Here is a 12,960-nt window from a genome sequence, read left to right as displayed (position 1 = left end):
TACACAGATCTTAGCAGGAACTGCAGTTGGTAAGGTGTGTACTTCCATATTTGGTCTCATGTCAGCTCTCTCTGCTCTGTATCCCACTTTGTCCAGGCTCCTTGGCTTCCCATCTGCACTGCCCGTACATATCTGGTTTCTTCCTCTTTCTTCCTTATCTCAGATGTCTTCTATCCTTTGGCTTTGCACCTTTCCACCTAGTTGTGGGTTTGGTACCTAGACCTTGTCTTCCCTTGCACACACTTCCTACAATGTCTCTGTACTGTAGGCGGTATTCTGCTTCTTCTACAGCTTCAGCTGCTCTCCATTTGTTTCCTGTTTGTGTTTCTACTCCTGCATCACGCACTTTCGCATCTCTGGAATCTTTCAGAGTCATAATTAGACGGGCCTTCCCCATCTTGAATTCTTCCACAACTGACGAAAGTGGCAAATGAAGCTTTGCTGATTTGCTGTACAGTCCTGTTGCGGAGAAGCATTGTGGTATCCCTAGCCACCGTCTGAGGGATCTGTTGGTTTTCCTCTCTATGCCCTAGATTGTTGACAGCGTAATATCATACAGCATCATCGGCCACATTATTCTAGGTAGAAGTCCGTGTTGGAAGATCCAGGCTTTAAACTTCCCTGGGAGCCCTGATTTGTCAATGTTCACCGGTCTTTCTGTTGTTTGCTGTTCCAGACGTTTGTTGTTGTTAACGTCCTTAAGACTGTCATCATACCATTTCCCCAAGCACTTGATAGGGTTTCCTATGATTGATGGAATTTCTTCTTCCTGGATCTTCAGGGTGTACTTCTTGGTGATCTGGCCTTTCTTGATCACCATACACCTTGACTTGGCAGGTTTGAACTTCATCCTTGCCCATGTGGCGGTTTCTTCCAGTGCCTGTAGGACCCATCTAGCTTGGACATGTGATGTGGTTGTAATGGTCAAGTTATCCATGAACCCTCTGCTTGGTGGTTGCCTAATATTTGTCCTGGTTTTTTGCCCTCTGGTTTCTCTTTTCCCAGCTTCTATGATCAGGTTCATGGCCATAACGAAGAGAACCACTGAAATGGTGCATCCTGTTACTATGCCCTTCTCTACTCGCTGTCATGATGTTAGTCATGCACAGTGAATCTAAGGTGTATCCCCTCCAAATAGCTTGCTAGTATCTTGGTGACCTTCTCAGGGATGTAGTAGTGCTCCAATGCTTTTTCAATGAGTTTGTGTGGCACTGTTCCATAAGCGTTGGCCAAGTCCAACCACACGACTATCAGGTCTCCTTTTATTGCCTTTGCTTCCTTTATGAGCTGGGAAATGATGCTTGTATGTTCCACATACCCCTGGAACCCAGGAATGCCACCTTTCTGTAATGTTGTATCAATGTACTTGTTTTTTACCATGTAGGACATCATTCTTCTGGCAAGCACCGCGAAGAAGATTTTCCCTTCTACATTGAGGAGAGAGATGGTTCAAAATTGCTTGATTTCTATTGAATTCTCCTCTTTTGGCACAAAGCAACCTTCAGCCACTTGCCAACACAATGGTATCTGGCCTTTCCTCCATATGACCTTCATTAGCCTCCACAATCTAGTGAGAAGCTTGGAGCACTTCTTGTAGACCTTATACGTTATTCCGTTAGGCCCTGGTGCTGATCGTGATCTTGCCTTCTTAACAATGTCTCTTACTTCTCCCAGGGTAGGTTCTTTCTCATCTAGTACTTTTTCCGGCTGTTCACCTGGCTCTATCCTGCTATTTCCACTGAGTGCCTCGTGTCTAAACTCGTCAGAGTGTGTTTCCTTCAGATATGCTTCCACTTCTGCCCTTGGTTTCTGTAACATACCAGATCTTCTCCCTTCCAAAACACTTGCTGCGAAGCCATAAGGGTTCTTAATGAAGGCTGCCCTTTTCTTGTTCTTATCACGTTTGTTCTTCCTTATCCTTTCTGCATTCCTGAGTTCTTTAAGCCTTCTTCTTAGATCTTGTCTCAGTTGCTTTAACCCTTCCTTCTCCTTGTCACTACTTCTTTTATACCTGTTGGGCAACATTCTGATCTCTCGTCTTATGCTGGTAATCTCTCTCTCCCTCTTCTACTAGGCTGATGAGTTCTCTCTTCTTTGGTTCTTCCTTGCTTCCCAAACCGATCTTCTCCAACACAATACACCAATTTACACATGCTTTCCAGCTTCTTTTCAGCTGGTCCTGTTAGTGTTGTCTCTAGGAGCTTGTTCATATCCTTATCAAATTTCTGCCATTCACCACTGTTCATTGGAGGCCAGTTTATCCTCCCCTTCTTCTCATCTGCAAGTCCTCTGCAGGTAACTCTTGGTTCATCAGTTGATCTCCTTCTGTGTTCCTGGTTTGTCACAACTGGTTGAAGGTCCTCAGTACTGTGGGGTTGGTCCTGACTGTGGTCCTCCACCGTCTCACCAGCTGCAGCTGTGCATTCCAGTTGCCTCTCTCCAGTTCTACATTTGGATTTCGCCTGATGGATCATGAGTCCCCTGAGGTTTTTGCACACTTTGTCACAGTGGCATGTTGGCTCTGTTAGGGTTGTTCCAGTCAAAGTCCTTTGTACAAGCCTTGTCGTTACCGTTTGTTCCATCCTGTTGGGTCTTTCATCCTCCCTCCCTCTCGGAAGACCCTGAGGGTGTGTCTCTGTTTCGATACTTGTAGTTAGTTGAAGGTACCTTTTTACAAAGGTGTCACATTGGGTTGCTGGCCCTCTGTGCCTTGGTTCCAGTCTTTCCTGGATGTCCTCTGTCTCTCCAGATGTCACCAGTCTGTTCCTGGTTGTCATTCAGTCTTTCCTGAAAGTCGCTGGTTCACCAGTTGATATAGTTGTTACAAACAGCTAGGATGTTACAGCTGCTGGGTAATAGTAATAATGAAAAAAATTAATTAATATGATTGGGATTCAAATTTGTGCCGCTGTCTCAAGAATCTGAGGAGAAACTTGACATTTAAATTTACAACCTAACCTTAACTCGACTCCTAAGTCATCTGACAAACCACCGGCGAAACTTGAAATGTAAATTTACAACTCTCAACCCTAACCACAATCCATCATCATAACCTCAAACACAGTTATGCTACATACAGATCAATATTTGGAATTATTGATTTGGCTATGTACAAATAGCAACTTTGTTAAAAAAATTTAAATGTAAAATATAACGCAATGCTAAAATGCCCTCAGCTGTATGAGCATTGTGTTCTTTATAATTTGCAGTTTAATTATTAAGATCCTACTGTCTTACGTACAATATGTACATGTTCAATAAAGCCCAACTATCAAACACAGTCAAAAACAGTATTTATGTTGTAAGAGCAGACGTTATGCAAATCAAGGAATTTTGTAGCTCACCCTCTGTGCATTTGCAGGTATTAATGAGACAATGCCATTGGAATTAGCGCTGAGTTAACAGAAGTTAGCTGCACGTTAACGTCTGCAAAATGTCTTGTAATGACTCCAGAGGTGTTATCAGGTTACAAAAAAGCTTTTTCAGTTTTAGAAGCGTTTATTTCTCGCTAGCTTTTACATAATATATGACAAAGAGGATATATTGACACACAAACAAAATTGAGTTTGCAGCTAGCTACCAGCCTGTGATGTCGCCATGCTAACATCCGTGAAATGTGTTGTAAATACGTTCAGAGGTGTTATTAGGTTCAAAAAACAGCATTTTCAATTTGATAAGTGTTTATTTCTTGCTAGCTTTTACATAATATATGAGAAACCTGTATATAAACACACAAACGAAGCAAATTTGGAGAGACCAGCCAATGACATCACGGTGTACCTCTACTCCAACTGGCTGTCACGCCCGCTATTCAAAACCAAAACTGAAACAGAATGTGACTTTTGAACGTAACTTAAAGGACATGTCGCATGCTTTTTAACATTCCAGTTAACAACAAAACATCAAAGTACTCATGATTGTAAGTCTACCTGCAAACATGGGCTCATAATTAGTGGGGTTTCTGATGGTTTTTATTCCTCTCCCTGAGCAAGGTAACAGGTGCATTTTTGGAAAACGTCTCACTCAGCATTTCTCTGCGTGTGACATAGTTAATAGCAAAACAGAAACATCCCAGACAGAGCAAAACGAATGTAGTTATGTCCGATAACAAAGCTTCTGAGCTTTTCTTTGAAAGCAGTGGCTCGGATTTACAGAGGAGACGATACACTTCACCCTGAAACTCTTAACTTTTTCAGAGTCTGTCGAACTTTGGAATATAAAGTGTCGTGATGCTGCTGTTTGTGTCACAGGATGCTGGTTTACTGCTGCTGTGATCATGGATGTGCCTGGACACGCAGACTTACGTCTCGTATTGGAAAAACTCCTAAGACGCTATTTTCACAATCATAACAGAATTTGAGTTGAAGGCAGAGCTGCGATCAGACATTATGCCCGTGCGCGCAATCAGAGCCTGAGAGTGGAGCGGACATGAACATTATTCACTGGCCGAGTGGAACTTGAAAATGATCTCTGGCTGTGGATCCGAGTGAGGACGAGTGGACCGTTCCATGACTGGTGATCACAATTGCGATCGCACGCGCGTGACATGTGCGTGAGGACTTCGTTTTGTTGTGGACTAATTTGGAAATCTTTACACTGGGGTAAGTGGAATGTTAATTTTTTTTTTCATCTTTTGCTTTGTGTTATTTTCAATGGAGCTTTCAATTACAGAATTTTTTTTACTTTGAGAGTTTGTGGATGTGGTGTGTGCACGCAGCAGATGTTTTAACCCCCAATTTAGACGGACTTCTGGTTGAATTTGAATTGAATTTGAATTGAATTTATTTATTTATCCGGCACACAACTGAGCAACAACAATTTGAATTTGAACAATATGTAATCAGTATTAACCTTGTAGACTCTCTCAAATGTCATACAACTGTCAATCTCTATAAGAAACTTTTTAAAAGAGAATTAATGTTGAATAATCCCTTTTAAAAAATTGACTGACAAGCAGTTTCACCACGAGGTGTGGTCTGTTCTCACAGTATTTCTTAAATTGAGCAGATAAAAAGGTGAGGAGCAGATTCTAAGTTCTGAATTTGCATTTGTTCACAGACTGTTAGAACTCTCAATAAGGCATCGCCACAAGTGATGACGACCATATGTAGGCTAAATAAAATAAATCTATCCCAAATCAACAATGTGGTTAAAAAGAAGGAATACGCAAGTAAGCAAAAGGCCTGGAAGACCAAGGAATACAACTACAGTGGATAATGGCAGAATTCTTTCTTTGGGACACAACATCTAGCCATGTCAAGAACACTCTGGAAGACGTAAACAAAATCATTGTCAAATAAGATGCCTTCATGAATGTAAATACAGAAGGTTTATGATAAGGTGCAGACAAACACTTAAAAACAGGAAGGCCAGATTAGACTACTGGGGGAAAAGAAAAGAAGATGACAAGAAAAAAAGCATGCATCTCTGTTGGCTGAAGACACCTTCCATTTTCATCCAACAGCCACATTGACTCACTCACAGTTTTCCCTTCTCGTAAAGGTAGAGGACACCTTCTTTGAAGTTGTGCATCTGGCAGAGGACCAGGGCTTTGTCAAACACAGTGTGGTCACTCCTCAGCAGTGACAGTGCTGCCTCCTGCAGGACTTTTTTCCTCTGCCAAACACGCATCAGTAAACACATTAGTAACAGAAATTACGCTCAAAAGTACAAGTACACAGAGCCCCCCGAGACATCCTGGAATGAAACAAGAAAAACTGTTCATCAAATCATGACTATTTGATAAATTCATGCTCCCTGTGCTTCTGTTACAGACGGAGACAGTAACTTACTGGGCCATCCTCAAAAGCGCGACGAATGAATCATTATTTGTGAGATGCAGCCAAGTCAAAATTTAACACTCAAGCAACTTGATAATTGTGTCAAACTGCAACCCATGTTGATGCACACAACCTGTACATGCACGTCTCGCCCTGTTCCTTTCTGATTACAGCTGTTTTTTATCACTGTCTAAATGTCTATAAAACAGGAAAACATTAGCATAACGTTATACTGGTGCGAGACACAGAATTATGGCTTAATTTGGTGGAAAGGTGACAGTAAAATGTACTCATCCCCTCAGGCACCACACATTTTTTTTTCATGGCATAAAAATAAAATTCAGCTATCTTTATACAAAATAAATCAAGGACAGATTAAGACAATGCCGCAAGCCTCTCGGAGACTCAGTCCAACATCTGATGTATTTTTTTACATAATATACAGGTGCTGGTTATATAATTAGAATATCATGAAAAAGTTGATTTATTTCAGTAATTCCATTCATAAAGTGAAACTTGTATATTATTTTCATTTCACTTTGAAGTTATTAATTCCGACTGGATTCTATCGTTCTAACTTGACTCGGCAGAGAGCCGCGCAGCATTTGGAGCTGTGTGAACAGAACGGAGGACGATTCTTGTTTCTTTCTCACAACAAGACAGGAGTCCCAGTTAGTAACTTTAATCCACACAAAAGTGACTCACGATTTCACATATTCAGGGATGAAAGTGGTGAAAAACAAAAAAAGCCGAAACCCAAAATTACCCCCCAACACCATGTGCACGAAAATGTTTCAATTCTAGAAGCTCTGAAATGCAATCTGGGGCTATTCCAGACAATAAACTGCAGTGAGTGCAGCATCCATTTAGTGAGAAAAAAAAAAAAAATTCCTTATTCAAATTAATTCCAGTAGTATTCTGCTCTTACTAGGATTTTCTAGCTTGGCAGATAGTTCTGGAGGAAATCACTGAAAAAATTAACAAATTGAAAATATGGTTTGACCGAAACAAACTGTCATTAAACTTAAATAAGACAGGGATGAAGTAAGAGGTTGCCGTGTTCACACCGGGCGCGATCAGATGCTACAAATTCGCGGGGGTCGCGTGGCGACGGACGCGCCTCCTTCGCCCGGTGTGTCACTCTGCTTTTGCTGCGAAAATTCGCCCCGGTGCGTCATCAAATAGGAAGAGCTTCCATTCTGCTCGCCGGCTCCGGTTGTCAGTCAAGTTAACATGACGGACCTTGATCACACGGCGCTAGTTGTTGTGGAAAGCTCCCAATACAGGGAGTATCATTATCTGCTGCAGGAGCTGCGTCTGGATGATGGCTGGTTTCAGCGGTCCTTCTGCCTCTGCGGGACCCAGTTTGAGGTCCTCCTGTCCCGTTCACGCGCGCACATGTAAACAACAACAACAAAAAAAGAAACTCAACTGCTTGCTACGGGGCTGCAGCTCATAATTGTGTTTAGAAACCAGTCACCATTTGCTTTATTATACATCTGTGTAGTTAATAAGTAAAATAATCTCCATGGACGATTTGCTTGCGCACACGCACGTAAAATAAAAATTAAAAGAAACTCTGCTCCCGCTGCTGCGGGGCTGCTGCTCGCTCCAAAAACTCTGTCATAATTGTGTTTAGAAACCAGTCACCATTTGCTTTATTATACATCTGTGTAGTTAATTAATAAAATATTCTCCACAGACGATTCGCTCGCGCACGCACGTAAAAAAAAGAAACTCCGCTCTCCGCTGCTGTGGTGCTGCTGGTCGCTCCAAAAACTCTGTCATAATTGTGTTTAGAAACCAGTCACCATTTGCTTTATTATACATCTGTGTAGTTAATTAATAAAATATTCTCCACAGACGATTCGCTCTCGCGCGCACGTAAAAAAATAGAAACTCCGCTCTCCGCTGCTGTGGTGCTGCTGCTCGCTCCAAAAACTCTGTCATAATTGTGAAATAAAGGACAAAAGAGACATAAGACCTGCTCACAGGCTGCTACCAGATACAGGACATGTTCACATCTTCAGTCAAACTCCAGACATCTCCACGTCACTACATATTCAGTCCCTGATCGGTCATCGCAGCGCGACGAGACAAAAAAGTTCAGATTTTTCAACTTGGGGAGGAGGGTAACGTGACGTGATGCGACGCAATATCGCACCCCAAACGCGCCAATCGCTCAAAATCGCTTCACTTGCGTCGCTTCATTCGCGTCCATCGTGTCGCTCTGCGTGACTTGGCGCAAAACGCGTCATTCCATAGGGATTACATGGCAACCTGTCGCTGCTGTCGCTCACGTCGCGCCCGGTGTGAATGCAGCATGAAGAGTCACTAGGTGTTCACAGGAAACACTTATTTATTTATTTCTGTATGTATGTATGTATTTATTTATTTCTGTATGTTCATTGTTAGTTGGTTTTATATTTTCTGTTGTGTTTTTATTCAGGTTCTTTTTGTCTCTTTTTCTAAAATTGTATATAATCATTAGATTAGTTATTATTACTATTATTGTTGTGCTTGCTATTATTATTAATATATAAACAAAAATAAATTTTAAAAATATTACAGTTTGTAATACATTTGACTCTTTTACGACAACAAACGCTTGACAGCTGCAACTGCTTAATGCTAACTTTAACATCAAAAATGCCATAGACATGCTAACGTGTTAGCATCGGTCCCGTTTTTAAGTTATAAAATACATCTATCAACTGTTTCAGAAGACAATAATAGGTTGGTTTAACATAAAAAAGGTAAATAATACTCACAGCCATATGCTCTTTAGGGTTTTAGCGGGGGAAAGCGAAAGAAAAAATTAATCAACGAAGCAATGATCGAAGCACTGCTTCGATCTGCGAATCACTGCTTCGATTGGTTCAAGGTTCAAAGCAAAACCGCTCTGCAGAAAAGTTGATTACAGACCCGCTGCAGGGTCTGTAATCAATGTAGAGAAATGATCATTTTCCTGACAAACACCCCCAAAAACAACGGCCACTCTGAAGGACTGATAAGGGAATCGTTAAGTAAAAAGGTTATTGATGTCGGTGGATCGAATCATTTCTTAACGATACCCGAAAGGAACCAGTTCTCGATACCCATCCCTAGTTGTCAGTTATAATCATCAAAATTAAAAGAAATAAACGTGAAATATATCAGTCTGTGCGTAATGAATGAAATATAATATACAAGTTTCACTTTTTGAATGGAATTACTGAAATAAATCAACTTTTTCATGATATTCTAATTATATGACCAGCACCTGTATATGTCATTCTACCAAAACATTACAACTGCTGAAGCAACAGATAAAAGCTGTGATGTAGACAGTCTCACAGCCACAAAACACTGTTTTGCGCTATAGGTGAGTGCGTATTTGTGGTCCTCAAAGTTACATAATTTTCTGTTTCAGGTGTTTGACAATGAGAAGAGAAAAAAATTATTAGATCACTCCTAAATGCTGTTGAGATTCTACAAGAAACTCCTAACAGTGAGACATCAATTACATGTAACATTAATTTTGAGAGCGTGGTGTGTGTGTTAGTTAGTTACACTAACCTCACGATCCTGCTCATGTGCCCAGTCTTGCAGTCGGAGCTCCAGCAGTGTATCATAAACACCCTGAGGAGAACTGGGATCCACCTCAATCATGTGCTCCAGGAAGGCTTTCAGTTCTCGAGGGTTGTTTGCAAAAACTGGGATGAACTCCTCAGAGTTGGCCTGAAACCAAAAACAACAGTTGTAGTTGGATAAAGGAAACAATCAAGGTGCCCCTGTGGTAAACAAAAACATCACATTAGCCATTTAAGAATCGCAGCCATACATACATACATATATGTATGTATAGGTCCTCCATGTTTTTACAAAGGCTTATTTTCACAAGAACTTTTCAGTCTCGTCTTATAAGGAATGTAACCATCATCATCACAAGCATCATCAACATTAGAATCCCCTTTTTCTGCTTCTAGGGACACACAACTTCCACGTCCTGCCCTCCCCAAAAATTTCAACACACAGGTCACAAGAAAAAGGAGTTGAGAGGTAATTGGAGACCTTGGAACCAAATAATCTTGGTAACAGTGGTACTGATATGATCTTGGAACCACTACAATCTAGGAACCAGTACGATCTCTGAACCAGCTGTATTAATCCACTACGAACCACTACAATCTCTGTCCCGGAACCACTGCGATCTCAGTACCACAACAAATAATTCCCTACATGTTTTGCGGTACCGGAACCATTACGATCTCAGTAACATATTAAATAATGTCATATGTGTTTCATATGCATTCATCTCACATAATATTTGTCCTATCGTGCTAAATTTATTTATGAATGTGGTGTTCCTCATAGAAACATTCATTGTTAAGTCTCCATGAGTTCAAAAATGATGAGGGGGGAAAAAGGGGGGAAAGGAGATTTTTTTTCATAAATTTTGTGTCTGCCGTAGTGCATTTTCTGCAGCGGACTTTAGGGCCCCTTGAGACATAGTGCGAAGTTTGGACGAAGTGCACACAGTGCAAATGACGAAGCAATCGTGTGCAAACCGTGTAAATGTCGTCCCTGTCTCCAACACCTTGTACAACTGTTGCTGCAACTATTTGCACACACAAGCACCTGAAAGATAAAAGTGTGCGCTGTGCGAACCCATCGCACCCTCTCGAGACAGGTGCCGGGCCAAATTCCAGGGGACACTCACCGCTCGCATGGCACTGAGAAAATGTGTGGCCAGTTGCACTCTTGGCACGATAAAAGACTGCAGACAATCACTTTCGTACTTGCAGAGAAATTTGTCTAAGTCCCACACGAGTGTGGCTTTGGTCTGTGCGCTGAGATGACAGGAGGTGTGTCCTCCCACTGAAGCAGCTGTGGAATTCTGTGGATCTGGACATACTGTGTTTGGATGAACATGGACAAACAACTGCCCACTGTGACACGCGTGTGTGTTTGCTGTTTTCAAGTGGACATAAATAAAAACATATATCACTGTGGCAACATGCTGCAGCGAGCGAGCAGACGCACGGTGCGCACATGGACAGGCTGCTCCCAGGTTGAAATGGACCGTCAGATCAGAACACGCAGCAGGCGATCTCATTGTCACGTCACCCACGTAAGCTCTGTTCCACATGACGCGGTGTCCTGCGGCGCGTCGTCCCCAAGACGTGTGCGTGGCTGGTTGGAGACACGCCAGCAGATGTGGACATGAATGAGAGGAGCGAACTGCTTCTCATTCATGTCATTTCATGACTATATGTCTGTGACTGTGGGTCATTTACAGAGAAACAGACAGATCATATTTGTATTACTTGCTTGATAAACGCGTTGTTTTTATATGGTGTGTGATTTTAATTTTTTGTAATACTTCCATGTCCTTCCTGATATGAGGCAGATTCCCACAGTTTTCAAAGTACATAGCTCAGTACATAGCTCCATAGCTCAGTGGTCTAACTGGCAATCAAAGCTTTTGGACAGTGCGGGTTCGCGTCCAGTGGGTCGCACAAGTACCGCATAAGCGGCGCAATGTGCCACACCTGGCACTGTGTGTTCCTGCCCTGAAAGACACCGGCGCATGCACCAACTCTCGCACCGGCTTCGTGCATGCCTGCCCATCTGCACAATGTTTCGTGGTGCGCTAATTTCAATCTGTTTTGCGCTGTTTTGCCATTTTTGTACAAATGCCGTCCAAACTTCACACTATGTGTGAAGGGGCCCTTAAGATGGTAAATGGAGACCTCGGAACCAGACAGGTTGAAGAGTACATGCTGTTGAGTGTTCTTCTCCTGCTGTAGTGCCCTCAAGTAAAGCACAGTGTTTTACAAATTGGAGCCCATTTTTAACGACCAGTTTTGTGGCACTGACTCCGAACTGGTGTCGCAGACCGAACAATCCCTCCTAAAAATTGGTCCGCCCTGCCTTCACTGCGTATGCGTCATTTGGGACCACAGCAGCACGTCTGAGGCGGACTCTCTACACCCAGATCGATCAAAGGAAATAATGTGATTATTAACCATCAACTGACAAAGTAAAACCTCTTAAAATCAGGGGTTTTCAAAGTGTGGGAGAGTGAGCTCCCTCTCAGGGAACAAATGAATAACTGCACCCCCCCCGGACACACAATTTCAATATCTTCGTGCGTTTCTTTTTATTCTATTACACATCTTAAACACATTTGTGTGTTTTTAAGGAACTGTCTATGCATTTATATATTTTACAGCCTTTGTAAACATTTTAAACATGTTTTTAAAGAACTTTCTATTCTTCTATTTTTACCTTTTGTCATATTTAAACATCGCTTTTTTTTCTTCTTTTTTTTACATTTAAACATCTTTGTGTTTTAAATGTCTTTGGCATAACTAACACATTTTAACATAAATAATTTTTAACATAAATAATATTAATTCAAACAGGGATGGGTATTGATAAGATTTTTGTTGTGTGGGCCACCAGAAGAGGTACTGCTGGCCCACCAACAGAGGGCGCCCTGCCTGAAGTGCGGGCTTCAGGCACGAGAGGGCGCTGCCGCCTTACAGGAACAGCCGAGGTGACAGCTGTCACTCATCAACTATGAGAGCTGTCACCGATCATCTGCACTTCACCCCGGATAAAAGCAGGATGACACCTCCACCACGTCGCCGAGATATCGTACTTCTTTGGAGGTAACCTTCTCAGCCTGCAGATTCAGATAAGTGGTTACACAGACGTTGCACGAGTGTGTGTTAGAGGTGGAGGTGGAATTCCCACCGTAGTTGTTACGGGGTGTACACACACCCACACTTGACTGTCTTTGTTCTTCGCCAGCAGTACCAGATCCGACACGCGGAGACGGTGGTCACCTGGGGGACTCGGGACCTGGCGGCTCCAGTATCCTTCGGGTTCGGTGGCGGTGGAAATCGTGTGGTTCCGGTTCTTCTCCAGACGGACGTCTCCTATCGTCGAGCCTGCCCACACGACACCTTTTTCCATTGACTTGTATTTATTCTATAATCTGCTCTGTGTTGTGCTCATTCACAACAGTAAAGTGTTTATATTCGACTCTTTCATTGTCCGTTCATTTACGCCCCCTGTTGTGGGTTCGTGTCACTACACTTTCACAACAATTTTATCTATATCAATACCATTATCAATTCTGCTTATCAATCCAATTCCTTACCAATTCCCTTATCAATACCTCTTGTGA

General features: G+C 42.2%; 1 protein-coding gene across 1 annotated transcript in view; it reads right to left on the bottom strand.

Moving 5' to 3' along the window:
• vps11 (VPS11 core subunit of CORVET and HOPS complexes) overlaps positions 1 to 12,960 on the bottom strand; it is a 55,864-nt gene that overhangs the window by 18,105 nt on the left and 24,799 nt on the right. Inside the window, exons 11-12 of the mRNA XM_034178858.1 lie at positions 9,339 to 9,500; positions 5,483 to 5,616 (exon numbers count right to left, since the gene is read on the bottom strand). Coding sequence (XP_034034749.1) covers positions 5,483 to 5,616; positions 9,339 to 9,500 — 296 coding nt within the window. The remainder of the gene's footprint in view (positions 1 to 5,482; positions 5,617 to 9,338; positions 9,501 to 12,960) is intronic.

The sequence above is a fragment of the Thalassophryne amazonica genome, chromosome 9, assembly GCF_902500255.1.
Source record: "Thalassophryne amazonica chromosome 9, fThaAma1.1, whole genome shotgun sequence".
Lineage (NCBI taxonomy): Eukaryota > Metazoa > Chordata > Actinopteri > Batrachoidiformes > Batrachoididae > Thalassophryne > Thalassophryne amazonica.
The sequence above is the reverse complement of the archived record's forward strand: the minus strand, read 5'-3'. Positions and strand labels throughout refer to the sequence as shown.